Genomic DNA, 27,873 nt, shown 5'->3' with positions numbered 1-27,873 from the left:
GACTTTTTCATCTTGTTAAGATCGAGGTTTGCATGTGTTTATACAGCAGGTGTGGAATAACACGGTGAAAACTTACGCTGTTGCTCTGCATAACTGCTGTGCCTAAACCCATATATGTAGAATAAAGTTATTTGTTTAATTAACTCAAATTGTGTGTTATGGAATTTTAATGCTTCTAGCACTTGGTACACATTATGCAGGTAGAATTTGCAAATGATTCATAAGATGCTGTAATTACAAATTAATGGTCTATTATAATACAGCCTCTCTTCACTTAACAACGGGGTTCTGTTTCTAAGACCATGTCAGTAGATGAATTCGTTGGTAAGCAAGGAGCATACTATAATGGTAGTGGGTTTGTCTCAACCTTTGCACCATTTATAATACTTTTAGTATATTTTTAAATGTTTGTACAGTAATGTACTGTATATTGTAATAAACAGAGTAGAGGAAATCAGCTCTAATATGCATTATTTAGGTATGCATACTGGTCAGAGAGCCCATCGTAAGTCTGAGTCGTCCGTAAAGATTATGACGCCAAGTGAGGAGAGGCTGTATTGGTAAGCATTAGATTTTTTTTTCAACATGTTGGCCATCTCCCACCAAGGCAGGGTGACCCAAAAAGAAACACTTTCACCGTTAAATACTTTCACCATTATTCAACATTTTCACCATCATTCACACACAATCACTGTCTTTTCAGAGGCACCAAGATATGACAGTTCACATGTCATGCCAAACAGCTGATATCTCAAACCCCTCGTCAAAGGTGCAGGCATTGTACTTCCCACCTCCAGGACTCAAGTTCGGCTAACCGGTTTCCCTGAATCCCTTCACAAAATATTACCCTACTCACACTCCAACAGCTCGTCAAGTCCCAAAAACCATTTGTCTCCATTCACTTGTATCAAACACCATCACACACTCCTGCTGTATGTCCAAGCCCTTTGCACACAAAACCTCTTTTACTTTCTCCCTCCATCCTTTTCTAGGATGACCCCTACCCCTCCTTCCCTCCACTACAGATTTATACACCCTCCATATACTGTGGAATGGCAGCAAGTTTAAAAAAAAATGAATTCTTTTTGGCAGGTTTGAATTCGTGACTGGAGGAAGCAGTATTGGGTCAACGTCTCCACCACCTGTCCAGTCTGCCCGAGTGCGCCACACCTCTGCCTACCAAACAGTACAGTCTTCTTGTGTTTAACTTAATTATTGGTACTGGATAGCAAAGACATATTCTTAAATGAGGCATTTATTTTGTGTATTGTGTTTCAGAATAAAAGATCTAAGAGATTGATTAGGGCAGGATAAATTGAACTATTGGCAATAGATTTTTTAAACAAACCAGCTATCTCCCACCGAGGTATGGTGACCCAGAAAAGAGGAAACACATTCACCATCATTCATTCAGTTGCTGTCAGGGAACTGGTTAGCCACACTTGAGTCCTGGTAGTGCAAAATACAGTACCTGGATTCTGAAGGAGTGATGGAGAATGTTGAGGTTTGAAGGGTCATCTGAACTGTGATGTGAGCACCCTTCTGGCAAGACGGTAATTGAATGAGTAACAGTGGAAAAGTTTTCTTTTTATCGGGCCACCGTGCCTCAGTATTATATAGGTATGTATTTTTATATTACCAAACCATTATTTGCGAGTATTATACAGTCAAAAGTTATGAATAGTTCAAATTCATTAGATGAAGTTTACATAGGTTGTTATACATAGTACAGTAATATTTTATTAGTGGTAGGGTTTGGAAAGGAAGAATTCATCTTTCCTAGGAAGGTGGCCACTCCTTTTCCTGGGGTTAACTTAACTAAGAGCTCAGCAGCAGCTTTTTTTCACAAATAGTAGGAAGATTGTCTTTATGTCAGAAATTGTAATTGGCAATGCAGCTGAAGATTGAAACTGTGAGCCATGTAAGTCTAAGTTCTGAAATGCCATGGACAATGAGGTCTGCTCTCCTATAGTAAGGCCATGAGTCTGCTTCATGAAGAATAAAAGTCACAGTACTGTGGCTGGATCAATTCACAAATAACCTACACTTAGAGAGGCAATGTTAGAAGAGATTTAGGTCCTTCTTGAACCATTATCAAGTCACAACTGAGCAAGGAAAAGCAGAGAATATAGAATACAGTTCAAGAAGAGGAAGGGAAAAGAAGGAAGTGGTAGTAGTAGTAGTAGCAATAGCCATTGTAATAGTAAGAGTAGTGGTAGAATAGTCAAACCATATCACGGGCGGGGATAGAACCCGTGATCAGAGAGTCTCAAAACTCCAGACCCTCGCGTTAGCCAGCTAGCCACAATAAGATTCATCCAACTGGCTAGCTGGCCCAGTGGCTAACGCGATGGTCTGGAGTTTTGAGACACAATGATCACGGGTTCTATCCCCGCCTGTGGTATGGTTTGTTTGCAATCATGTCATTACGATTTCGTGAGTCTAGTAGAATAGTAACAGTAGTACAAGTAGTGGTAATGGAATTAGTAAGAATTGTAGTAGTAATGGTTAATTACATCACAAGGGGATAGAGAAGCAGGTAACTCCATCCTCTAGCACACATCCCCAAGGGACTCACAGAGAAACAAAGAAAAGAGGATCCCTGCTTCATGATTAGCCTGACCGTCTTTCTCTCATTTATTAATTAATAACTGTGCCAAGAAAAAGATTACTTAAAAAGGTTTGCTCTTGTTGGATTATATTAGTACTGTATTTAAATTCTTTTGAAGAACTTTGCACTATGTATTCAGCCATTGTATCAGTGCAGTGTAGCTACATATAAGGTTTATTGAATTTGAGATAACTCATAATAGATGACTGTCAATGAATGAACGGAAGAATGGATGGAAATTTGAACCGTGGTCCTAAATGGTAGCGGTGTTGGATCTACTACCATCCAGGACATGGTCTGAATTCCTGTTCATTCTTCTATTTATTCATAAGGCATACCATTTACAAAAAAAAAATTCTTCAACTCACCAGGTAAAGTAAGACTGAAGATAAATCAACAATAAAGGAATTTTGGCAGGGCTGCATTATTAATGTCATTGGCAATACTACTGGTACTTATTTTTGGAATGACTCCCACTGAACAGCATGTGTAGAAAGCTGGCTTGGTGAATCATTGACTTGTATGGTTTCAAGGAAACAAATGTGGACATTTGCAAGAGTGTAGCCTCTCCTCACTTAACGACAGAGCTCTGTTCCTATGACCTCGTTGGTGAATGAATTCATCACTAAGTGAGGAGTATACTATATGGTAGTGGGTTTGTGTCAATCATCACTGATATTGTTTTAGTGTCACCTTTGCACCATTTATAACATTTCTGGTATATTTTTACATGTTTATACAGTAGTGTACTGTATATTGTGATAAACATAACAGAGGAAATCAGCTCTAATATAGATTATTTTGGTATGCATACTGGTCAGAGAGCCTGTCGTAAGTCTGAGTTGTCGGTAAACAAGTACATACGTTGCTAAGTGAGGAGAGGCTGTACTCTTCTAAATTTCTTGACTTCCATTATGTTGACATTTGAGTTCCCACACTTATTATATGTTCTTTTCTGTATCGCTAACTACTGATTTATTTAACACTCCATCCCAACGAGATGAGTGTATACAATTTTTAACTCTGCTTTATTGGTGAATGAAAAATTCTTCTGGTTATAATTTTTTTTTTTTTTAAACAAGTCGGCCGTCTCCCACCGAAGCAGGGTGACCCAAAAAGAAAGAAAATCCCCAAAAAGAAAATACTTTCATCATCATTCAACACTTTCACCTTACTCACACATAATCACTGTTTTTGCAGAGGTGCTCAGAATACAACAGTTTAGAAGCATATACGTATAAAGATACACAACATATCCCCTCCAAACTGCTAATATCCCAAACCCCTCCTTTAAAGTGCAGGCATTGTACTTCCCATTTCCAGGACTCAAGTCTGGCTATATAAAAATAACCAGTTTCCCTGAATCCCTTCACTAAATATTACCCTGCTCATACTCCAACAGCTTGTCAGGTCCCAAATACCATTTGTCTCCATTCACTCCTATTTAACACGCTCATGCACGCTTGCCGGAAGTCCAAGCCCCTCGCCCACAAAACCTCCTTTACCCCCTCCAACCTTTTCGAGGACGACTCCTACCCCTCTTTCCTTCCACTACAGATTTATACACTCTCCAGGTTATTCTACTTTGATCCATTCTCTCTAAATGACCAAACCACCTCAACAACCCCTCTTCAGCCCTCTGACTAATACTTTTATTAACTCCACACCTTCTCCTAATTTCCACACTCCGAATTTTCTGCATAATATTTATACCACACATTGCCCTTAGACAGGACATCTCTACTGCCTCCACTGTCTCCTTGCTACAGCATTTACAACCCAAGCTTCACACCCATATAAGAGTGTTGGTACCACTATACTTTCATACATTCCCTTCTTTGCCTCCATAGATAACATTTTTTTGTTTTCACATATACCTCAATGCACCACTCAACTTTTTTCCTTCATCAATTCTTTGATTAACCTTGTCCTTCATAAATCCATCCGCTGACACGTCAACTCCCAAATGTCTGGAAACATTCACTTCTTCCATACTCCTCCACTCCAATTTGGTTATAATTATGAAAAGTATTTCCCTTATTTTCAGAAAAATAGTGGAAGCAGTAGCAACATCTCCTCAAACACTGGCATTGTGGGTACATCAAATACTGATGGGGTAGATGACAGCTCCCCCCGACCCATGCGAAGAGACAGAGGGCATACTATCTCTGACATGAATCCTGCCTCTCGTAAAATGCATGGAAGAGCACCAGCTTCGTCTAGAAAAAGGAATGCAAGTAAAGAAGCTAAAGGAGGTGTCACACCAAGGTATATAGATATTAGGGTAATATTTTGTGAAGGTACAGTGGACCCCCGCTTTACGATCAGCTCCCAATGCGACCAATTATGTAAGTGTATTTATGTAAGTGCGTTTGTATGTGTATGTTTGGGGGTCTGAAATGGACTAATCTAATTCACAATATTCCTTATGGGAACAAATTCATTCAGTAATGGCACCTGAACATACTTCTGGAATGAAATAATATCGTAAACCGGGGGTCCACTGTATTTAGGAAACTGGTTAGCCGCACTTGAGTCCTGGGGGTGGGAAGTACAGTGTCTGCACTCTAAAGGAAGAGGTGGGGATATCTGCTGTTTAGAGTGACATTTGTGCTATTGTATTTGTGCCTCTGGAAATAGTGATAATGTGAATGATGGCGATTTTTTTTTTTTTTTGGGGGGGGGGGGTGTCAACCTGCCTCAGTGGGAAACGGCCATTGTGTTAAAAAAAAGTCCACTATAAAATGCACAAATAACCCGCACATAGAAGAGAGAAGCATGTGATGATGTTTCAATCAAACTTTGACCACTGACAAGTTGGACCGAAACATCGTCATAAGACTCTTTCTCCTCTGTGCTGGTTATTTGTATATTGTTCCAGTCACAGTATTGTGTCTTTTTGTTCTTTCCACTATAAAATATTGGCTCTTTACTTAATACTATTTTTTTGAACCAGGGTGCCTCACACAGCTTCTGCTCTGTTTTGGCAATTTCACCATGAAAATCATCTTGTTATTTCTCTCATTTCATTAGTTCACCTTACAGTGCAGTAAACCTTCAATTTAACCTTTAAACTAGTATGTACAATTTTTTGTACCTTCAAATCTGCCACCTGCCAATATTTTTGACCTCATCACAACTCTTTGGGTCTTCAACACTCTCCCTCTGTCTATCTCTTTCTCTCCCATTCTCATTCTTTCCCCTTCTCTTTCTCTTTTCTTTTTTTTTTTTTACTTTTAATTTTTTTCATGCAATCTGTACTCTTTGTATGCCTTATTACTGCCTTTTCCAATTTCCATTGCATATTACTGTAGTACTTGAAAACTCTTATTTACATCATTCATTTGTTGTTCCATTTATTCATTTATTAAAGTCTTTGTTGTCAGGATTTAATATTACCTTGCCCCATCTGCAAATACGTTGATATAGTTTTTATTCCTTCTGGCACAGGTCATTTATATGAACTTGATTCATTGTGTGATTGTGTTAAGAGTGAGCAGAGACAAATGGTTTTTGGCACCATAAGCTGTTGTAGTGTGAGCAAGTTAATATTTTGTGAAGGGATTCAGGGAATCTGGTTAGCTGGACTTGAGTCCTAGGAGGGGTGGGAAGTACAATGAGGTGGGGATATTTGCTATTTGGAGTGACATTTGAACCGCTGTATCTGTGCTCCTCTGGCAAGACAGGGATAATGTGAACGATGGTGAATGTGTTTCTTTTTTGGGTCACCTTGCCCCAGTGGGAGACGGCCAACATGTTAATTCTTTAACTGTCAAACTGTTGATCTATGTTTTACTGCTAGCACTCATAACATAGATCAGTGTTTTAAAGGGTTAAAAGAAAAAAAAGGGAAAAACTTTTTTACATATTCCAATTATAATGAGCTTGATCAAGTTAATGGTAGATGCTGTATGCAAAAATGCAAGTGTATATATATTGCTACAGTCAGAGGGAGGAGGAAGATGATGGCAGTTCTTAATATATGAGCAGTTAGTGTTGTAAGGCATCTCCACTCCCATGATACACTGCAATATCTACACTCCAGTGCTTTTTTTTTTTATCCACAGCGCCACAAGGACGCACAAAAGATATTGAAGTGAAAGGAAGTTGAAACATATAGTACTGGAGAATGTTTTCATATGAACACTTAGTATGCTGTATCTATGCATGTTCACAATTACTCAAAGCCTCCATCAATAATATAATTTTCAAATACTTTTGTATGTCAGAACTTCTTTTCTAAAGTAGATAGTGCTTTATTGTATATCATAAGGCAACTTAATGATGAACACGTGAAGTATTTTGAATATAGTATCTTGATTGAGTATTGCTTCATATGTAAATTAATATTTTTTTTTCTTGGCAGCTTTGTGTTCCTTCAGCTCTACTATGAAGGAACTTTTGTAGTAGACAAGTCCTCGCCACTCTTACTTCCAACTTATCAACCTGAGATACAGCGGGCAATGAGAGTACTTGACCTTATGAGACCTCAAGAAACTCACAAAATAGGGGTATTGTATGTGGGTCAAAACCAGACTACAGAGAAGGAAATCTTAAGGAATTCCTTTGGTTCTCTCCGTTATGCACTTTTTCTTCAGGTAATGTCCATGAAAAAAAAAAAATGTATGCAAGTGGTTTTATATATGCCTTTTCCCTTATCCCATCCCATTAATTAAGGACAGTGTAAATAGCAAAAAGGCACAATACCGTGACTGGAACAATACACAAATAACCCGCGCATAGGAGAGAGGAGCTTATGACGATGTTTCAGTCTGACTTGAACCATTTGCAAAATCACAGGGAGCACGAAAGTAGTGTAAGACTTGCCGACACCAACAATGCTCTTTTTCTGTCATGTCAGAGATCACAGTCATCCTATTTACTGGTCTGCTAAAACTGTCTACCCTACTTCTAATTTTCACAGGCACTACCTGGTTGAATTCTCCCTTATACACAGCTTTCCTTGCATGAATCTTAGTCCTTGCTTTGTGTCTGTAAATGCTTTCTTTTCCCATTACATTGTAAAATGCTCTAAACTTCAGACCTGTGACTTAACCTGATTCATTTTTCTCCTCCCTCTTTCCCTTTCCTTTTTCTCCTTTGGGTTTTCTTTCTTCTGCCTTGGGTGTTTGGTCAATTATTATTTGCTCCCTTCTCTGTGTTTTTGTTCCTACCTTAGCTCCCTTGCAGTGCTCCTCTTTCTTAATCTTTGACTGACTCCACTACGATTACTACTACTACTACCACCTCTACCACTGCCTCTCTTCTTCCTTTCCTGCTACCTCTCTCGTCCCATCCCTGTCTGCTGGCTTATATATGCCCCCTCATTCTCTCCTTTCTGTTATTGTGACTGTAATTGGCCCAAGTTGGACTGAAACATCATCATAAGCTCCTCTCACCTATGTGTAGGTTATTTGTGTAAGGACCATGTATTGATGCTGAAGGGCTCTTGATCTCGGGAATAAGGACTGCCTTCTCATTCTATGGATCAAACATGATTACCTCTAATTTCCTAGGTGTTGAATGACCCATAAGGGTTTAGCACTACCAAGAAGTATTTCATATCTTTTCACTAACATTTTCAGGCAAGCAGGAAGAGCTTTGTATCTTCTCACTAGTAATTATAATAATGTAATGATCTGTGATCTGAAAATAAGTGACACTATTTCAGGTTGCCAAAGATTTTGAGTGACTTCATGGCTCATACCTTTATGGAGAAATAGGAAAGATAAGAGTATGCTAGGCTAGATTTAGAGGGTGATATTCCCATGATGGAACAGATTGGAAGGTAGAACACTTGTATAATTTTCGTTGTGAATGCAAGAGTTGAATTAGTCAAGTGTAAGAGGTATCTTTAAAGTTGCAGTATGTAAGAGTCATACATTTGAAGAAATGAAAAGTATCCATATGCTTGTTTTATTGGTTAAAGGTTTGAAGCTCTGCAAACTGCAAGCACTACACCTCCCAGTTTCCAGAATTCATCCCATTGGGTACTAGTCAGAGCTCTGTAGGTTCTTTTCTGAATCTCCTAATAACACTGTCATCTATGAACAGCAACTGTAACAATTCTCAATACAAATCTAATTTGTAAAATTTAGGATTTCACCTTTCTCAAACACTTGAGCATTCACCTCTCTTACCCCATTTACTTAAACATAAAATAATCAAGATAACATTGCATGGTAAAATCTCAAGTCATTCTAAAAACCTTTCTCCTGCGAAAGATATTATAGCTTTCATCAGCTTAGCACACACTCCATACATTTCCAGAATGTGGCATAATAATAATAAGAAGAATGATGATGATGATGATATATTAAATTCTGTTATTTTTGAGAACCTGCTCTTTTAAGAATTAGGAGGTGTGGAGTTACTAAAAGCATTATTCAAAGGGCTGAAGAGGGGTTGTTGAGGTGGTTTGGTCATTTAGAGAGGATGGAGCAAAATAGGATGATTTGGAGGGTGTATAAATCTATAGTGGAGGGGAGGAGGGGTAGGGGGTCATCCTAGGAACAGATGGAGGGAGGGGGTAAAGGAGGTTTCGTGTGCAAGGGGCCTGGACATGCAGCAGGCATGTGTGAGCGTGTTAGATAGGAGTGAATGAAGCCGAATGGTCTTTGGGACTTGACAAGCTGTTGGAGTGTGAGCAGAGTAATAGTTTGTGCAATGATTCAGGGAACCCGGTTACCTGGACTTGAGTCCTGGAAGTGGGAAGTACAGTGTCTGCACTTTAAAGGAGGTGTTTGGTATATTGGCTGTTTGGAGTGACATCTAAACTGTCATATCTGGGCACCTCTGCAAAGCCGGTGATTATGTGTGAATGATGGTGAAAGTGTTTCTTTCTTTTTTGGGTCACCCTGCGTCAGTGGGAGATGGCTGGCATGTTAAAAAAAAAATTTTAGATAAAGGTAAAGAAGTTATCATTGCCTTTATCTACTTGGAAAAGGCATTTGATATGGTGAATAGGGGAGCAATGTGGCAGGTATTGCAAGAGTATGGAGTAGGTGGTAGGCTACTTAAGCAATTAAGAGTTTTTATGAGGTTACTGTGGCACAGGTTAAGGTATGTAGGAAAGGGAAATTATCTTCCAGCAAGAGTAGGCCTTAAATAGGGATGTATGATGATACCATGGTTGTTTAACTTATTTATAGATGGAGCTGTGAAAGAAATGAATGTTAAGGTGTTAGGGAGAGGTGTAGGATTAAATGAAAAAGAACTAATACAAAGTGGGAGTTGTTACAGTTGCATTTTGCTGATGACACTGTGTTGTGTTTTTGGGAGATTATGAAGAGAAGTTGCAGTTGTGAGTGGACAAATTTGGGAAACATGTAAAAGAAGGAAATTAAAAGTGAACGTAGGAGAGAGCAAGGTAACAGAAAATTTAGGTAATGAAAAATTAGATATCAGATTGGAAGAAGGGAGTATGGAGAAAGTAGTTTTTTTTTTAACACATTGGCCGTCTCCCGCCGAGGCAGGGTGACCCAAAATGAAAGAAAAATCCAAAAAGAAAGAAAAATACTTTCATCATCATTTAACACTCACCATCACTCGTACATAATCACTGTCTTTGCAGAAGCGCTCAGATATGACAGTTTAGAAGTCCCTCCAAACTGCCAATATCCCAAACCCCTCCTTTAACGTTAACCTTTGAGGGTCAAGAGGTCAAAATATTTTTGAAAAAAAAAAAAAAAAAATCTTATGAATTGATAGAGAATCTTTTTCCAATCATAATGGCACCAAAAGTATGAAAATTGATGGAAAACCTACGGGCTTATGGTCTTGCGAAGTCAGTGGTCTCGACGATATTTATGCATTGGCGATTTCACCCATTTTGAGCCCTATTTTTGGCCAATTCCAATGTTCCAGTCAACTAAAATCATAGCTATTTTGCTAGAACTCCATTTGTTCTATCGATCGAGCACAGAAACCGCCCATTTACCGATTTCAGTTACCCAATAAAGTGGTCAGAATTTGGCAATTTGGCCAATTTCACACAAATTTCAAAATAGGGTCCAGAATAAACAAGACAGACATTCCTGGCACTAAAATAACATATCTGTTCAATAGTCACGTCTCCAGGTCCCTCTTACATTACTTTTCCTTTCCATTTTGAATTTTTATTCTCACAAATAATAGATTTACTTCTATGTATACTACTGCATCATTGCAAAATGGTATAAATAATATCAGTGCACTTGTGAAAGAATATTAAACTCACCAGTTGGCGTGTATTGGACTTGTGGCATGATTTGTTTTCTTGTGAACATCGGCAAAAATTTAACATTTCTGCTACTTTGAGCTCAATTTTAAGGTACTTGTCTGTATGAAACCAATCAAAATCATCTCTATTTCTGTAATATACATGTATCTTCCATTCTATCAGATGAGACCAAGAAAATGAGAATACAACCATAAATACCATACGTAAATACACTCAAAAGTCGCTGTTTTAAACCAAAAACATGGTTGGAGTTTTTTTTCTCATAATGCACTGTGTGCTTCAGGATTTTTTTTATACTGCGCACACTGACCATGCAGACCCATTCTTTCATATGTAGGGCTGGCAGCTTCCACCAGATTTGAAGGCGCTAGAATTTACACGTACAAGTACGTGACCGACCCTCAAAGGGTTAAAGTGCAAGCATTGTACTTCCCATTTCAAGGACTCAAGTCTGGCTAGCCGGTTTCCCTGAATCCCTTCGCAAAATATTACCCTGCTCACACTCCAACAGTTCATCAGGTCCCTAAAATCATTTGTCTCCATTCACTCCTATCTAACATGCTCATGCATGCTTGCTGGAAGTCCAAGCCCCTTGCCCACAAAACCTCCTTTATCCCCTTCCTCCAACCTTTTTGAGGATGACCCCTACCCTGCCTTCCTTACCCTACAGATTTATTCGCTCTCCAAGTCATTCTACTTTGTTCCATTCTTTCTAAATGACCAAACCACCTCGACAACCCCTCTTCAGCCCTCTGACTAATACTTTTAGTAACTCCACACTACCTCCTAATTTCAGATATTTGGGAGTGGACTTGTCGGTAGATGGGTCTATGAAAGATGAAGTGAACCATAGAACTGACGAGGGCAAACACGTGGGTGGTGCATTGAGGCATCTTTGGAGATAGAGTATTATTCATGGAGGCAATATGGGGAATGTATGAGTGTATAGTGGTACCAAAATTCTTGTATGGGTGTGAAGCATCAGTTATGAATGTTGCACTGAGGAGTAGGCTAGAGGCAGCAGAGATGTGTCGAAGGGCAATATGTGGTGTGAGTTTTAAGCATAGAATTCATAGTTTGGAGATAAGAATGAGAGGGCATGGTTACTAAAAGTATTTTCCAGAGGGCAGAGGAGGGGTTGTTGAGGGGGTTTGGACATTCAAGAAAGGATGGTGCAAAACTGTATAAATCTTTAGTGGGTGGGAGGAAGGTGGTGTATGGGTCACCCTAAGAAAGGTTGGAGGACAGGGGTGGGGGGCAAAAAGAGGTTTTGTTTGTAAGAGGCTTGGTGTGTGTGTGAATGTGTTAGATAGGAATGAGTGGAGGAAAATGGTTTTTATGACTGGACAAGTGGTTGGAGTGTGAGCACGGTAGCATTTATGAAAGGATTCACGGGAAACCAGTTAGCCGGATTTAGTCCTGGAAGTGGCAAGTACAATGCCTGTGCTCTGAAGTAGGGGTGGGGATATTGTGGTTTGGAGTGTCACCTGAGCTGTAATGTTGGTGCACCTATGGTAAGATGGTGGAATGAGTGAGTGATGGTAAAATTGTTTCTTCTTTTTCGGGTCATACTACCTTGGTGGAAGACCCCCAGTGTGTTAATAATAAAAAAAAAATAGTAATAATAATAATATTATTATTATTATTGATGTTGGTTATTATTAATAATAATATTTAAAAATTTTGGGGTTTTTCTTTATTTCTGGGTCACCCTGCCTCGGTGGGAAACGGCCGACATGTTAAAAATAATTAATATTATTTTTTATCACTGGCAATTTTCCCACTAAAGTAGGGTGACCTGGAAGAGAAACACTTTCACCATCACTGCCTTGCCAGAGGTGCATATATACTGCGGTTCAGATGCCCGTCAAAACTTCAAATATCCCCACCCCATCTTTAGAGTGCAGGCACTCTAATGTGTATTTCCATGTCTGTGTTTTTTAGAGATCAAGTTACAGGTAGTGAGCAGCTTTGTCACACTCTTGAACTTCTGCCTGAGTTTCCTTTTTCTACCTCTTCCCTTGAAGTATTCCACCTGCTCACTACCCTTCTCATGATAAATGTCTTTTTAAACCTATGTTAGAGCATTGCACCCGCTCATCACCTACCTGGTTATAAGTTTCTTCTTAGTGCATTCCATCTGCTCACCATTCCTCTATTTTCTTATATCTCTTAGTGCATTCATTCCACTTGCTTGCCACCCTCCTGTTAAGTTTTTCCATATACATCTCTTATTTTGTTTCCATACATCTCTCTATTTTATTTTGTTTCCATTTGTGCCCTCTTGTCCTGGTCATACAATTTTCTTTTCATGTGTGTACATTATAATGAGTTATGGTAATATAATAACATTAAATATTAGTCTTTTTTTAATAACATATTTGTTATTAATAATATTGATTCATGGTGTATGCATATTTGTGTATGTGTGTATATATATTAGAATAAGGGTACTAATAGCATTTATAATTACAGGGTTTAGGTTCAGTACTTGAGTTGAGTTCTGTATCACAAGAGGAAGTGTTCCTTGGTGGTCTAGACACCAAGGGTAATGATGGCCAGCTGGTTCATGTATGGCATGATGATGTTATGCAGGTTTGTTTCTCATAGTCTTCTTTTGCGGTATTATAATGTTTGTCTTCTGAGATGTATTCAGTGAATGGTGGTAAATGAGTTTATTTTTTTCTTTAGTCATCCCTACCTTGGTGGGGAATGGCCATTAACCCCTTCACTGTCCGGACAGATCCCTGAAATTAATATTGCTCTCAGTGTCCACTTTTTTAAAAAATAAATTTCCTTTGAAACGGTAGATAATATTCTCTCTGCAAGAATTAACACCAAAAGGACAAAATTTGATGGAAAACTTACAAAATTACACAGGCACAAAGCTAGTGGTCTAGGCGCAATTTACGCAGCAACAATTTTGCCCACTTTGAGTCCTGTTTTATGCCACTATCATTACTCCATTTGACCAGATTCTTAGCTATTAAATTATTATGCATTTCATTCTATTGATTGAGCACAAGAAACCACTCATTCAGCCATTACAACTGCCCTATAAAGTGCACAAAAGTCAGTTCTACGTGATGATCACTGAAAGGGTTAAGAGGACAAAATAGCAAAGAATAGTTGTCATACAATAGAATAAAATTTAAATAGTCAAATATACTACAGTTTATACAGTTGGGCATAAGGGGTTGTAATTAATGTGTGTTTACCAGTCATTTTCTAACCTTCTTACTTTGTGTTTAAGACCTAATTATTAATGTGGGGGCTCGGAATGTATATTGTCACTCAACCCCCAACTCGACAGTGATTAAAGTTTTTCAACTCTATATTTCCCTTCAACTTAAGGAAATTCAGGGAAACCATTAGCCAGACTTGAGTCCTGGAGGTGGGAAGTGCATTGCCTGCACTTTAAAGGAGGGGTTTGGAATATTGGTTGTTTGGAGTGACATCTAAACTGCCATGTCTGGGCACCTTTGCAAAGACAGCGATTATGTGTGAGTGATAGTGAAAGTGTTTCTTTCTTTTTTAGGTTACCCTGCCTCAGTGGGAGATGGCTGGTGTGTTAAAAAAAAAAATTCTTCAAGGAAGGGTTGCTTTGATTCTCGTAAATTGCTCTTGATGCAAAGAATTCAGTATAGTTTTCTTTGGATCAATTCTGATTACACTACATTTTATTTCTGTATGATCCTTCAGGTATGTTGTATGATCATTATGGGTTATACATCATTTCTGTGAAACACAATCTGCATAGTATGCAGAAACGAATTTGTGTTAAAAGAACTTGTGTTGCCTGTTGGCTGATTGTGCTTTATTTATTTTTCTATATTTTTACACTATAGAATTAAACAGCTAATAGTCTATTGAAGGATATGTTCTGAATAATTTTTCTTAGCCTGAAATAGTTTAAAATATTATCTTATGCCAATTATTTTGTACAGGTTGTTTTTCATGTTGCAACACTAATGCCAACTAAGGAATCAGACCCTAACTGTAATGGAAAGAAACGTCACATTGGCAATAATTATGTTACAATTGTTTATAACGAGAGTGGTCATCCTTACAATATTAACACCATAAAGGTAAGCACTTTATTATATTGTATTAGAGTATCCAAACAAAAATAGGGATATTGTAGATGTTATTGAGACTAGGCTTGTGTGAGTGTGTTAGAATGGAGGCGAATGGTTTTTGGGGGTCTGTGAGCTGAAGAGGGGTTGTTGAGGTGGTTTATACATTCAGAGAAGATGGGACAAAATTGGATGACTTGGAGGGCATACAAATCTGTAATGAAGGGAAAGTGGGGTAAGCGTAGTCCTAGAAAATGTTGGAGGGAGAGGTTAAAGAGGTTTTGTGTGCAAGGAGCTTAGACACCCAGCAAGCATGTGTGAGCATGTTCGACAGGAGTGAGTGAAGGTATGTGGTTTTTATGACTTGAGGTGCTGTTGGAGTGTGAGCATGGTAACGTATAAAGGGATTTAGGGAAATCGGTTAGCTGGACTGTAGTACTGGAGGTGGGAAGTACAGTGCCTGTACTCTAAAGGAGGGATGAGGATATTTGCATTTCCTATATAAAATTTACAACAGTTGTTAATTTTAAACACAATTTGCCATTATCTCCACTCTCTTCCTTATTAATACACACGTTACACTTGTTAATTCCTCCGAGGATCAATGTCCCTGCAGCCTGGATTGGACCAGGCTTCCTAAATTAGAAACAAACTGCTGCATGAAGGAGAACTACAGGGTGTTCACAACAGAAATGCAACCCATGAAGAAAATTGCATCCCCTTAAAATACATATTTAAATACATTAACTTCATACTTTTAATCAGAATAAGGTTTTTTCTCAAGCTGAATGAAGGAAAGATCAAGGTATAGTAACTTTACCTCTGTCTTTTTTTTATTCACTCTTGGTTGCTATGTTTTATACACTCTTTCACACATTTAGCTAATTGCACCTACTACACTTGCATATATATTGTCGACTACTAAAGTGTTAAGATCCTATATCAAGAATGTGGATGGGAAAGATACATGCAGACTTATAATGTAGCATGGAGAACAGTATTACAAGCAAATCCTGTTTGTTATATAGTTCTTTTTCTTTAACAGGGTCAGTTCAACCACACAGTTGTAGAAATAGTTCCTGCAGATCACTCCACTAATAGTGTTGGCCTTTTGTGCCGACCAGAGCTGATGGAGTTTGTTGGAGGAGGGGGTAATCCCAGGCTAGTTTCAGATACTAATCTTCCTATCCTGGTGAGACAGCTGGCTCTTCATGCTGATGTAAGTAAAAATATTAGTATAACTATTTAAGTATTAAACAAGTTATAGTATACCATAGTTTTACTTCAAGAAATAGAAAGAAATGTTAATTATTTACAAATTCATTGTATGAGAATTGAATGAGTCATTTGTTTGAAGCAGATTTGAGAGGTATGAAAGATTTTTAGAGGAAGTAGAACACTTCGACTCGTGGATCTAAGAAACTTTTGACAGGCTGGTGTGATTGACCCATACTATACAGTGGAACCTCTGCTTACGAACTTAATCCGTTCTGTGACCTTAATCGTATCCTGATTTGTTTGTATGCTGAGTTAATTTTACTCATTTAAATTAATTGAAAAGTCATTAATCCATTCTGGTGGAATTCCTGCTCTCAGAGGCAGGAAAAATGCTCTTCAATATAATGCTAATATCAACTCTACGGCTTATTTATCTATCACAGTTGATCTAATATGGCATAAAAAATATATAAATAACATAGAAACATGATATATACTCTAGAATGAATAAAATAGGCCATAATATGGCGAGTGGAGGCGGCCATAACCACTCCCGCATTGTTGTGGTATTCGCTGCCATCTAGTGACGGCCTTTTGAAGCCGTCTATTATTGTAATTATTATTATAGTACATTATTATTATTATATTAATTTTTTTTTTTAACAAGTCAGCCGTCTCCCACCGAGGCAGGGTGACCCAAAAAGAAAGAAAATCCCCAAAAAGAAAATACTTTCATCATCATCATTCAACACTTTCACCTCTCTCATACATAATCACTGTCTTTGCAGAGGCACCTACATACAACAGTTTAGAAGCATATATAAAGATATAACATATCCCTCCACACTGCCAATATCCCAAACCCCTCCTTTATAGTGCAAGCATTGTACTTCCCATTTCCAGTACTCAAGTCCAGCTATATAAAAATAGCCGGTTTCCCTGAATCCCTTCACTAAATATTACCCTGCTCACACCCCGACAGCTTGTCAGGTCCCAAAAATCATTTGTCTCCATTCACTTCTGTCTAACACGCTCACACACGGTTGCTGGAAGTCCAAGCCCCTCGCCCACAAAACCTCCTTTACCCCTTCCCTCCAACCTTTTCAAGGACAACCCTTACCCTATTTTTCTTTATCTAAATCATTTGATACTCCTTACTCTTATCTATGTTCTCTTGCAACTTTCTACCTTTACACACCCTCTCAAACTCGTCCACTAACCTTTGCAACTTTTCTTTAGGATCTCCCATAAGCACAGTATCATCAGCAAAAAGTAAGTGTGTCAACTCCCATTTTGTATTTGATTCCCCATAATTTAATCCCACCCCTCTCCCCAACACCCTAGGATTTACTTCTTTTACAACCCTATCTATAAATATATTAAACAACCACGGTGACATTACACATCTCTGTCTAAGACTTACTTTTACCAGGAAGTAATCTCCCTCTCTTCTACACACCCTAACCTAAGCCTCACTATCCTCATAAAACCTCTTTACAGCATTTAGTAACTTACTACCTATTCCATATACTTGCAACATCTGCCACATTGCTCCCCTATCCACTCTATCATATGCCTTTTCTAAATCCATAAATGCTTTGAAAACTTCCCTACCTGTATCTAAATATTGTTCACGTATATGCTTCAGTTGATCAACACATCCCCTTCCCACTCTAAACCCTCCTTGTGGTATACTCAGTAAACTTATTCTCCTATAATTTTTGCAGTCCCTTTTGTCCCCCTTTCCTTTATATAAAGGAACTATATATGCTCTCTGCCAATCCCTAAGTACCTTCCCCTCTTTCATACATTTATTAAACAAAAATGCCAGCCACTCCAACACTGTGTCCCCCCCTGCTTTTAACATTTCTGCCACAATCCTGTCAGTTCCAGCTGCTTTACCCCCTTTCATTCTACGTAATGCCTCATGCACCTCCCCCACACTCACATCCTGCTCTTCTTCACTCCTAAAAGATGTTATACCTCCCTGGCCAGTGCATGAAATTACCATCTCCCTTTCTTCATTGACATTTAAAAGTTCCTCAAAATATTCCCACCATCTACCTAATACAGTGGTCCCTCGATTATCGACGGTAATCCGTTCCTGGAAGCCGGTCGATTATCGAAATGGTCGATTTACGAATCAATTTTCCCCATAAGAAATAATGTAAATTCAATTAATCCGTTCCTGACACCCAGAAGTATTAAAACAAAAAAATTTTTTACATGAAATATTCATGTAGTACATAAACAATACAATGGGAAATGACGAATGAAACATTAACAGCATAACACTTACCTTTATTGGAGATTCTTCTTAGTGTATGGGAGACTGGAGGAGGAGGAGAGAGTGGATTGTTTATAGTTTGGAAGGGGAATCCCCTTCCAGCAACACCTCAGGTACCATTTGCTTTTCTGGGGTTGCTTCTTTTCTCTGTTTCTTAATGCCACTAGGACCAGCTTGAGAGTCACTGGAGCCCTGTCTCGCAAAATAACTGTGCAGAGAGCTCTGTTTCTGGTGTCTCTTTAAAACTTCCCTAAAATGGGCCAAGACTCTGTCACTGTACAAGTTGCCGATATGGCTTGCAACATCCTTCTCTGGGTGATGTTTCTCCATAAATCTTTCCATCTTACCCCACATAGTAAAAATCTCCTTAATTTCTGAAGGTTTGGCACTAGGAGCTTTCTTTGGAGCCATGGTAGCTTATTTAGCACTTAAATAACTTGCAAGCACTAAAATAAATGAAATATTATGAAATATTTCACTGGAGCACGTGAGAGGACCGCCGCTAACTGGTAAACAATGGCACACTGGCTGGGAAGGAAGGCTGAGGCGGGTCGAGGCCCGCTTACCTCGTGCATACGCGTCTGGGACGACGGGTCGAGACGGGTCGATATACGAATTTCGGTCAATTTCCGAGTCAATATTTTGTCGAAAAAACCGGTTGATTTCCGAAATGGTCGACTTTCAGGCCGGTCGATTATTGAGGGAGCACTGTACCTCCAGCTCCCCATCTACTAACTCCCCTACTCTTTTTTTGACTGACAAATCCATTCGTTCCTTAGGCTTTCTTAACTTGCTTATCTCCAAAATTTTTTCTTATTTTCAGCAAAATTTCTTGATAGTGCCTCTCCCACTCTATCATCTGCTCTCCTCTTGCATTCTCTCACCACTCTCTCCACCTTTCTTTTGCTCTCCATATACTCTGCTCTTCTTATAACACTTCTGCTTTGTAAAAACCTCTCATAAGCTACCTTTTTCTCTTTTATAACACCCTTTACTTCATCATTCCACCAATCACTCCTCTTTCCTCCTGCACCCACCCTCCTATAACCACAAACTTCTTCCCCACATTCTAGTACTGTGTAGTTATTATTTTGAAGATGAAACTAAAATAGATATTTACTGTGATGATAATGAAAGTGGATGGTTAGATGAGAGATTAGAAATCCCAAAAGTGGGCTTACTAGAGTAGTAATCAAGGGATGTGCAGTGAGGTTGTTAAAGGGGGTGTGTGTTCACAGTACCACCTCTCATCAGTAGCATACATTGTATCATTATACAGTAGATTATCAGTTATTCAACCCTCCTTGGGGAAGGTGGAAGGAGATATGTTGGATTTTCATCCATGGCAGAATATCACATTATATATTTTTATGGTACATTCCTTTATAGCAGTCTCTCTTCAGGTGCTGGATAAAACAAATAAGACCCTAATAACACAATAATTGATGATCTACTGTAATAATTCTGTAGTGCTAAACTGGTATGTATCATTCAGAGCTACAAAATATGTATGACATGGATGGAAGAGGATAAGTGATATGTTTTTAGTTGAAATGATGTTCAAGCTTTTATGATGCATTTCAAATAAAAAGTTTTAGAGGTAAATTAAATTATTGTTTTTATTGTGGAGAAAAGTTACTGAATATTTTCATTATAACTAATTGCTTTCTACTTACAGCTTGCATCAACAATTTGGGAGTCATTGAATCGTCCACCTTACAAACCATATGCTAGCAATTGGCTGGAGAGATTGAGGAAGATCAGAAAAATCCGCCAGATGGTGCTTGAAGAAAATGAAGGACACCAAAACTCGTACACTATGGATTTCACTGACTTGACAGACCCAGATAGGGTAAAGAGTGGAGGTGATGGATATTGGCATCATATCTTAAGTTGAGGGTAGAGAGATTTCTGAAGTAAATACTAGTGCTCAAATAGTGGCTCTGTTAGTAAAGGTTTGCATAATTTATGCAAGCTAGAATGGAGATTCATTCATGAAATGAATGTAAGCACTGGGTTGTAAATAAAAACGTATGTGGCCAGTAAGTGGTTGCACAAATCTGTTGAAACAAGCATTTTAGTTGTGTGATTTACAAAATTATTTTTTTAATTTTGTTTATTTTTTTGTTTCAATAGCTTGTAAATTTTAATTTGGTATTTGTCTGTCTGGAAGACAAACTTGTAAGTCATTTAGTACATTTTAATATTGTTCAGTATTACATAACTAATGACTTTATGTAAGCCTTGTTTTATCAAAGAAATTCTTACATTTTGTGCCACTTGCAGCTTGACTGCCACCACTACGAAATATGAATTTTGGACTGAAGTTACCATTAATATAAAGTGTGATTATGGCTTAATTTTAATTTGTTAAACATTTTTTGCAAAGTAAAAAGCTACCTACATTCAAGTTTTATTGTCCTGTAATTTGCCAAGCCAATTCAGCAAAATTATACATCATAAACTGATGTTTAAGTTGAGTATTTTGTAATCTTTGGTGAAGGTAACAAGTGCAAAACAAATCTATAACATAAGTAGAGCTTTATATTATACAGTGAAATGTAATCTGTAAGTAAAGGTTTGTTCTGTACATAGTGTCTTGATACCACATTTGTCCCTGTCTAGGAGGTTCCTTGCTGTGTTAAAGGTGCTCTTTGATCTGAGGAATTGGGCCATTATACCTCTTCCTCAGAGCAAATCTAAATACCCTACCTCAACTCTTCCCTTTTATTTGGCTTCATTAGTGGGAAAATTTCCCTCCTATTTGTGGAATCCAGCTTCTAGATAGGAAATAATGACTATTTTGGTCTCAGGACTGAAACATATCCGCAATCACCCTGTTTTAGCACAGCGTCTGTTGGGAGCTGCAGTGGTCATGTTGCTCCACCTCATGGAAATTAGATGATTTTTGGGCAGGTGACACATTGGGAGGCCATCTTGTAGATCCTCCAGTGACCATAATATTACAGGAGATTGCCTGCAGGTCCAGAAGGGTCAACTGTAGGTGTATGTCTCCTGGTGTTCTTTCTGGTTCACCCACCTTTATTATTATATGAAAAGATGATTGCAGGCTGTTTCACTGTGCCTAGTTAGGTTAATTCTGGAGGTGCCATCCTGGTGGTGGGCACTGAAGGCAGTTTTCAGGGAACAGCAGCATTACCCATCACAGTGGAGGTAATTGTGGTTCAGGATGATTTCATAGTTGACTCAGTTGCTTCTTAACTGCCCCTACTTTTTTTTTTTTCCACCTTATTAAAAATAAGAGCACTCACACTCCTGTAACCCCAGTGACTGCAACACGTTTTATCGACCTCAGCACAGAACCTGAGTGACCACATAATAACACAAGAACTAGGACTCATGCTAGCTAAGGCATCTACTTCCACCCTCTGCAGAGCCTAAAACTGAGTGTGGTGTCCACTGACACCACACTCAGCTCATGCAGTGGAACTGATGTCATCCCTCACATGGGAGTCCAGCAAAACTTCACAGAAGGGAACGGCACTATTCGTTCTCAAACATGTAACGCAGACTTCAAGGTATCTGGGGATAATTTAATCACAAATTTTGTAGTAAACCCATATGAAAAGAAGGGGAAAAAGGTGATTAGAGAAAATGGGATCTTTTTAAGGGTCCAGCTGTATAGCCCTTGTGGTTCAGCGCTTCTTTTTGATTATTATTATAATAATAATTTTAAGGGTCCATTCGTCTGAAGACAGGTCACTACTATCCTGACAAAGAATTGGAATACCTCCCAACCACCAGAATCAAAACATATCTGCCCAGCTCACAGATGGAGAAAATACTTGAGAAATATTGTTTCTGTATAAAAATTAAGTTAATTATTAATTTTGCAATGAAATATAAAAGAATATAGGGGGGGGGAGGGGTGAAGCACCAAATGTTAGCTTCCCTGTTTTCAAGAATCTAAATACTGAATACAGTTTTTTTCTCTGTTTTTATACATAAAAGAGAGGCAGGGGAGATGCTGTGTTTGAGTGTAATGTGTGGTGTGAATATGCAGAAAATTTGAAGTTTGGAAATTAAAAGGTGTGGAGTTACCAGAAGTATTATTCAGAGGGCAAAGGAGGGGTTATTGAGGGGGATTTGGACATTTAGGGAGGATGGAGAAAAATAGACTAACTAGGAGGGTGTGTAAATCTGGGAAGAGGGAAGGAAGGGCAGGGTTTGTCCCAGGAAAGGTTGGAATGTTGGGGTAAAGGAGGTTTTGAGAGTTTGTTAGGAGTGAATGGAAGAAAATGGTTTTTATAATTTGACATGCTGTTTGAGTGTGAGCAAGGTAACATTTATGGAGGGATTCAGGTTAGCTGAACTTGAGTCCTGGAGGTGAGAAGTACAGTGCCTGCGCTCTGAAGGAGGGGGTGGGGATGTTGCAGTTTGGAAGGTCATCTGAACTGTGATATTGGTGCTCCTCTGGAAAATCACCTTGCCTCAAATGGAAGACAGGTGGAGTATTAAAAAAAAAAGCATTACCTGAACCCATTTTTCCAATGAACCTTCTTGTGTGCATCAGTGTCCAGTATTTCCAAATATATATTCATACCCTAATTCACTATACTCTCGCTGTTGTGTATTTGGACAAATGTTATATAGTTTGCTCTTTGTATCTCTTCCCTTTACACACCTTGTCCTTAACTAATATGGAATCTTTGATTTCAGCCATACCTATGTCACTCCTATCAGGTAATGTTTAGCTCTCATCATTGGCTCTAGGGAGAGTCACATTGTCACTCAAGGAAACTGGTTAGTTTTTTCTCATCCCTCTCCATATCTTAAGCACTGATGTTCCTACACATCTTGCTCCATGAACGAGTATGTTATTGTATATAACTCTATCTGCTCAGTAGCCCTAAAATTCGAATGGACAGTAATAACTGATCTATATGACAGTGATCATTCCCCTTTTCTTATTACTTCTTGCTTCTCAGGGGAAGTGCCATGATACCAGTGAGGGCTCTTGATCCATGGCCCCTTCAAGGAAGGTTCCTTGATGCTGGTGAGGGGATTTTGATCTAGGGAATTGGATCTGTGCTTCAGTTCCCTGAATTAAGCCTAAATACTTTCCACATCTCCCCCCACAGGTGCTGTATAATCCTACGGGTTTAGCGCTCCCCCTTGATTATAATAATCTTGATCCATGGACTTGGCCCTATTTTTTACCCATTCCCCAGGTGCTGTATGAATTACCTGGGTTTAGCTATTCATAATGATTATTATAATTACTACTATTCATTGATTCACGAAATTGTAATGATACGATTGCAAGCAAACCATACTGCGGGTTCTATCCCCGCCCGTGGTATGGTTTACTTTTCATTCTTAACCCACCCGCTTTGCTAACTTGAGCATGTGAAATGGACACTCTATGTACCATTCTGGAACCTCCTGATGTACGTACAGGTAAGCTATTATGTCTTCGTCTCTTTGGTATATTCACCAGCCCTTGAACCAGAGGTACTCAAGGGAGATAGATGCCTTAGTGCCAGCGAGGGGCTCTTGAACCGTAGAGCTGGAATTATCCTTCCCTTCCTTGGATCAAACATATATGCCTCACATCACCCAGGCACTTGTGGCCACTATAAGTTTAGTGCTTTCCACTGAATAAAATAAATGGTAAACATTTTTTAGAAATGTCCCCTGCTGGTCTTCCAACTGTGCTTATGTAGTTAAAAAGCTTGCTGCACTGGGCTGCTACCATTACAACCATACCATAAACTGTTTCCTAACTTGGAAACCAGCAAGAGTGCACTCATGTTGCATTATATTGACACCTTAACCAGCTTGCATGCTTATGCTATATGACCCTAGTGGGTTTAGCACTTGGTTTTGATGATGATGATGATAATTTGCATGCTTATATGCCCACTATAAATGACCCTTCTATCATGTGAGACGTCTGGGAAAAAATGTGTGAAAGTTAGGCAGTGTATGCACCTGACTTTGGTCCTGCTCTTGTCATTGTAAGTGAAGAAGTAGGAGACCCGAATGAAGTTGCTGAAGCAATTGGGCAAACATTAATTTGCATTTCGCAAGGCCTATATCTACCTCTTTAACTTTTATATTTTTCCCTTAGTATGGCTGAATGCGAGAATAGCACTCCTGTCTCATGAGTAGTGGACAAGATCAAGCCTCTGCTGTTCCTTGATCTCAATGACTTACACAAGTTTAGCTTAGCATTTCACATAGTATATACAATTATCTTAACTTTCTTTAAGCCAAACCAGGGTGGGAGACCACCCTAGTAAACTTTACCTCACATTCTGGCTTCTGATGTACAGAAGCCAGGCCTGGTGATAGACATGTTCACGTGTGATAAATGGTTTTGAAAACTGACAAGTTGAAGATTAAGACACTTATACAACATATGGAAATCTTTATTATGGAAACGTTTCACTACATAGTGGCTTCATCAGTCCATTACAGAGCAGGAATAGGTAAGGAGAGGAGTTTGAGGTAATCAGTCCCTCAGCCTGGAATCGATGTCGTGAAACGTTTACTTAATAAGGATTCCCATATGTTGCATAAGTGTCTCAGTCTTCCACATGTTCACAAGTTGCAATACTTACATCACAGCACTTTCTTTAACACTTTTTCAACCCACTGTGATTCAAAGGTATTTTACCTCTAACAGCAGTGCTGTATGACTCTTAAGAGTTTAGCACTTGGTTATGATTAAAATAATTATCTCTTACAAGGGATCCCTCATGGAAGGTTCTCTGATGTTGGTGAGGGGTTCTTGATCCAAAAAATTGGATCTACTTTCCCCTTTCCTGGATCAAACCTGAATATCTCATTTCCCCTGGTGCTGTATGATTCATACAGGTTTAGTGCTTTCTAATTAAACTAATAATCCCTGCAGTGGAAAACTGCAGTAGTCCTACTATTCCATAAACCAGGTACTGCACGCTACTAATATTGTAGACCCATAGCTCTTATCAGCACTGAAAACTGTTACTATGCTTAGTCAGTGGTTATGTTCGTTTACGTTCATTAGATCCTGCTTCTTGACGAATCTTGCATGGAAAGTATCTTGTAAAATGTTAAGTGGAATTGATAAAACAGATAAGGATAGGTGGTTTGAATTAGGAGGACCAGGGTCAGGGTTACATAGGTGGACAGTAGAGACACAGGAGTTATAGGGATATAAAAAAGTATTTATTTTCATGGTGGTTGAAAAACAGAATGCCTTGGATGAGGCAGTGGTGGAGACAAATTCAGTACACAGCTTTAAGAGCAGATAAGGCCCAAGATGACAGAAATCAAATATGCTGATTAAAGTAGCCCCTCAAGGGAGGTTCCTTGACGTTGGTGAGGGGCTCTTGATCTGTGCTCCGGTTCCCTGAATAGAGCCTGAATACCTTACACCCCCCCAATCCGCTGTATAATCATATGGGTTTAGCGCTCTGCCATGATTATAATAATAATAATAATTATAATGATTAAAATAGTCTAGTAGATATAGTGAGGAGCTGAGTCTTAACTCTCCCTAATAAACACAACACCGAGTACAGTCATTTGCCCCCACTGAAGGTAAAAAGAGAGCAGGAGCACCTGTGAACAGGTGGCTATGGGTGAGATTTATGCCATTCCTCAACCAACAAAGATTTGTCCCAGTGACGATTCCAGTTGATAATGATAATTGTGTTCGCCAGGAACGAAGTCCTGACACAGGGTTTTGGCAGATGGTGACCCATTACTTTCGTCCTGAAAGATTGTCGGAGTTTCTACAAGTGATGTACCGTTTACAGCCCTATCACACGGGCATGGTGAGTCTTTGGGTCAGGTGGAATACCATTTACAAGGCACAGTGGTGAAGAAGTTGGCTGTAAACGTCACAGACATCCTGTAGCTAGGGTACATGTCTTTAGTCTGGCGTGTACGATGGTGTGAGTCATCTCTGACTCTAGACTCGTCTGCTACCCTCCTCACTCACAGAGATCATAGGGAGTATCAGAGATGCTGGTGCAGAGGAGTCAAGGTTAAATCTCTGGTATCTCAGAACCAGTGTTCTTGCTCGTATGAACCTCTCAACTCTCAGAAACTCTGCGTCACTTGAGCCATTCCTGGCTCAAATGGAGGGCCAGGAATAGGTGCTTTTTGGAAGGGAGTGGAAAAGGAAGTCATTTAGTGGGTGTTATGGAAGGAGGGGAGAAAGGAAGTCATTTGGAGAGTCCTATGGGAGGGGGTAAGGAACATATATGGAGGGTGAGAGAGAAGGATGGTGAGAGAAGGAAATCACATGAAAGGTGGGAAGGGAAAAGGATGTCATATGGAAGATGAGTGGGAAGGGGGAACAGAAAGCAAATGGAGGGTGGGAGGGGAGGGGAAAGAGTGTTCCTCAGAAGATTAGAATGGGTGGGAAAGATGTGGCCCGCAGGTCAAATATGGCCCTTCAAATTATTCCACTGTATATATATAAATAAGGAAAAAAATGTTTATTCATTATTATGTGGGAGATGGGCTTGACCCAAAACAGCAAGGCTGGCGAATCACCTGTTGACCTGACGTTGGGAATACCCCAAGAATGGTAATATGCAAGATTAGGATGAAGCGAAAAGAGGTCAATAAATTCCTACCTGAGAAACCCATTCTCGACCTTACAAGAGCGACGGCCACGCCCACACTTCAGTATTATTTCAACTGACGTGGGAATCCAGCACCAACACTGAAGAAGCTGTCTTCTCTATGACTTTCACTGTAGCAGATAATGCTAAGTGATGTATTTATTTACAAAAAAAATTATGTATGTTAATTTATTATGTTCTTATATTCCGTATCTATAGACACAAGGCTTGCTTGCATCAATACTAAGTGTGTGTGGCTCACGAAATGTACCACCATTCATGAGGATGGATTATTATTATTATTATAATAATCAAGGGGGAAGCGCTAAACCCGTAGGACTATACAGCGCCCAGGGGGGGGGGGGATGTGGAAGGCATTCAGGCTTAATTCGGGGAACTGGAGCACAGATCCAATTCCCTGAGGATGGAGGGAAGTCTTGAGTCTGGGTCGCATCTTTTTGATAATAATAATAATAATAATAATTGAGTCTGGGTAAGGCTGCGAAGGCAGAGCTGCAGCTTTGTGAACACAGGAGCAGAACAAACAAAACACTCGTTGAATGCTTTATTTGGCGACCGGACAGGGAAACAAATCATTTAAAGCTGCCTTCGAAATCCACAACATCCACGATAATACATACTGTCATCGCATATACACCGAGAGGTGTGTATCTCTCATATACAGGGTATAATCTATATATCAAGGCTTAAATTATTCTTGATTGTTAATGTACAGGCGAAATGAACCTGTAATGACGCGGGTATAGTCAATAGAGAATAAAGTCACAGTACCATGACCGGAACAATTCACCAACCTCCGCACTTATGTAGAAGACCAACCAACCTTACGTTGACGTTTTTGTCCCTCCCGGACC

The 27,873-nt window shown here is 39.2% G+C and overlaps 1 protein-coding gene across 1 annotated transcript in view; it reads left to right on the top strand.

Annotated features, from left to right (window-relative positions):
- Nucleotides 1–20,818, top strand: part of LOC128702905 (tuberin-like) — a gene marked incomplete at its 5' end in the record, with an annotated part of 34,568 nt that extends 13,750 nt beyond the window's left edge. Inside the window, 7 exon segments of the mRNA XM_070081062.1 lie at nt 1,093–1,186; nt 4,659–4,879; nt 6,978–7,209; nt 13,308–13,427; nt 14,780–14,920; nt 15,954–16,127; nt 20,092–20,818. Of these exon segments, the coding sequence (XP_069937163.1) occupies nt 1,093–1,186; nt 4,659–4,879; nt 6,978–7,209; nt 13,308–13,427; nt 14,780–14,920; nt 15,954–16,127; nt 20,092–20,310 (1,201 nt within the window).
- Nucleotides 20,819–27,873: the final 7,055 nt, after the last annotated feature.

Source organism: Cherax quadricarinatus, unplaced genomic scaffold (assembly GCF_038502225.1).
Source record: "Cherax quadricarinatus isolate ZL_2023a unplaced genomic scaffold, ASM3850222v1 Contig1589, whole genome shotgun sequence".
Classification (NCBI taxonomy): Eukaryota; Metazoa; Arthropoda; class Malacostraca; order Decapoda; family Parastacidae; genus Cherax; species Cherax quadricarinatus.
Note: the sequence above shows the minus strand (reverse complement) of the source record. Positions and strands in the feature narration are given on the sequence as shown.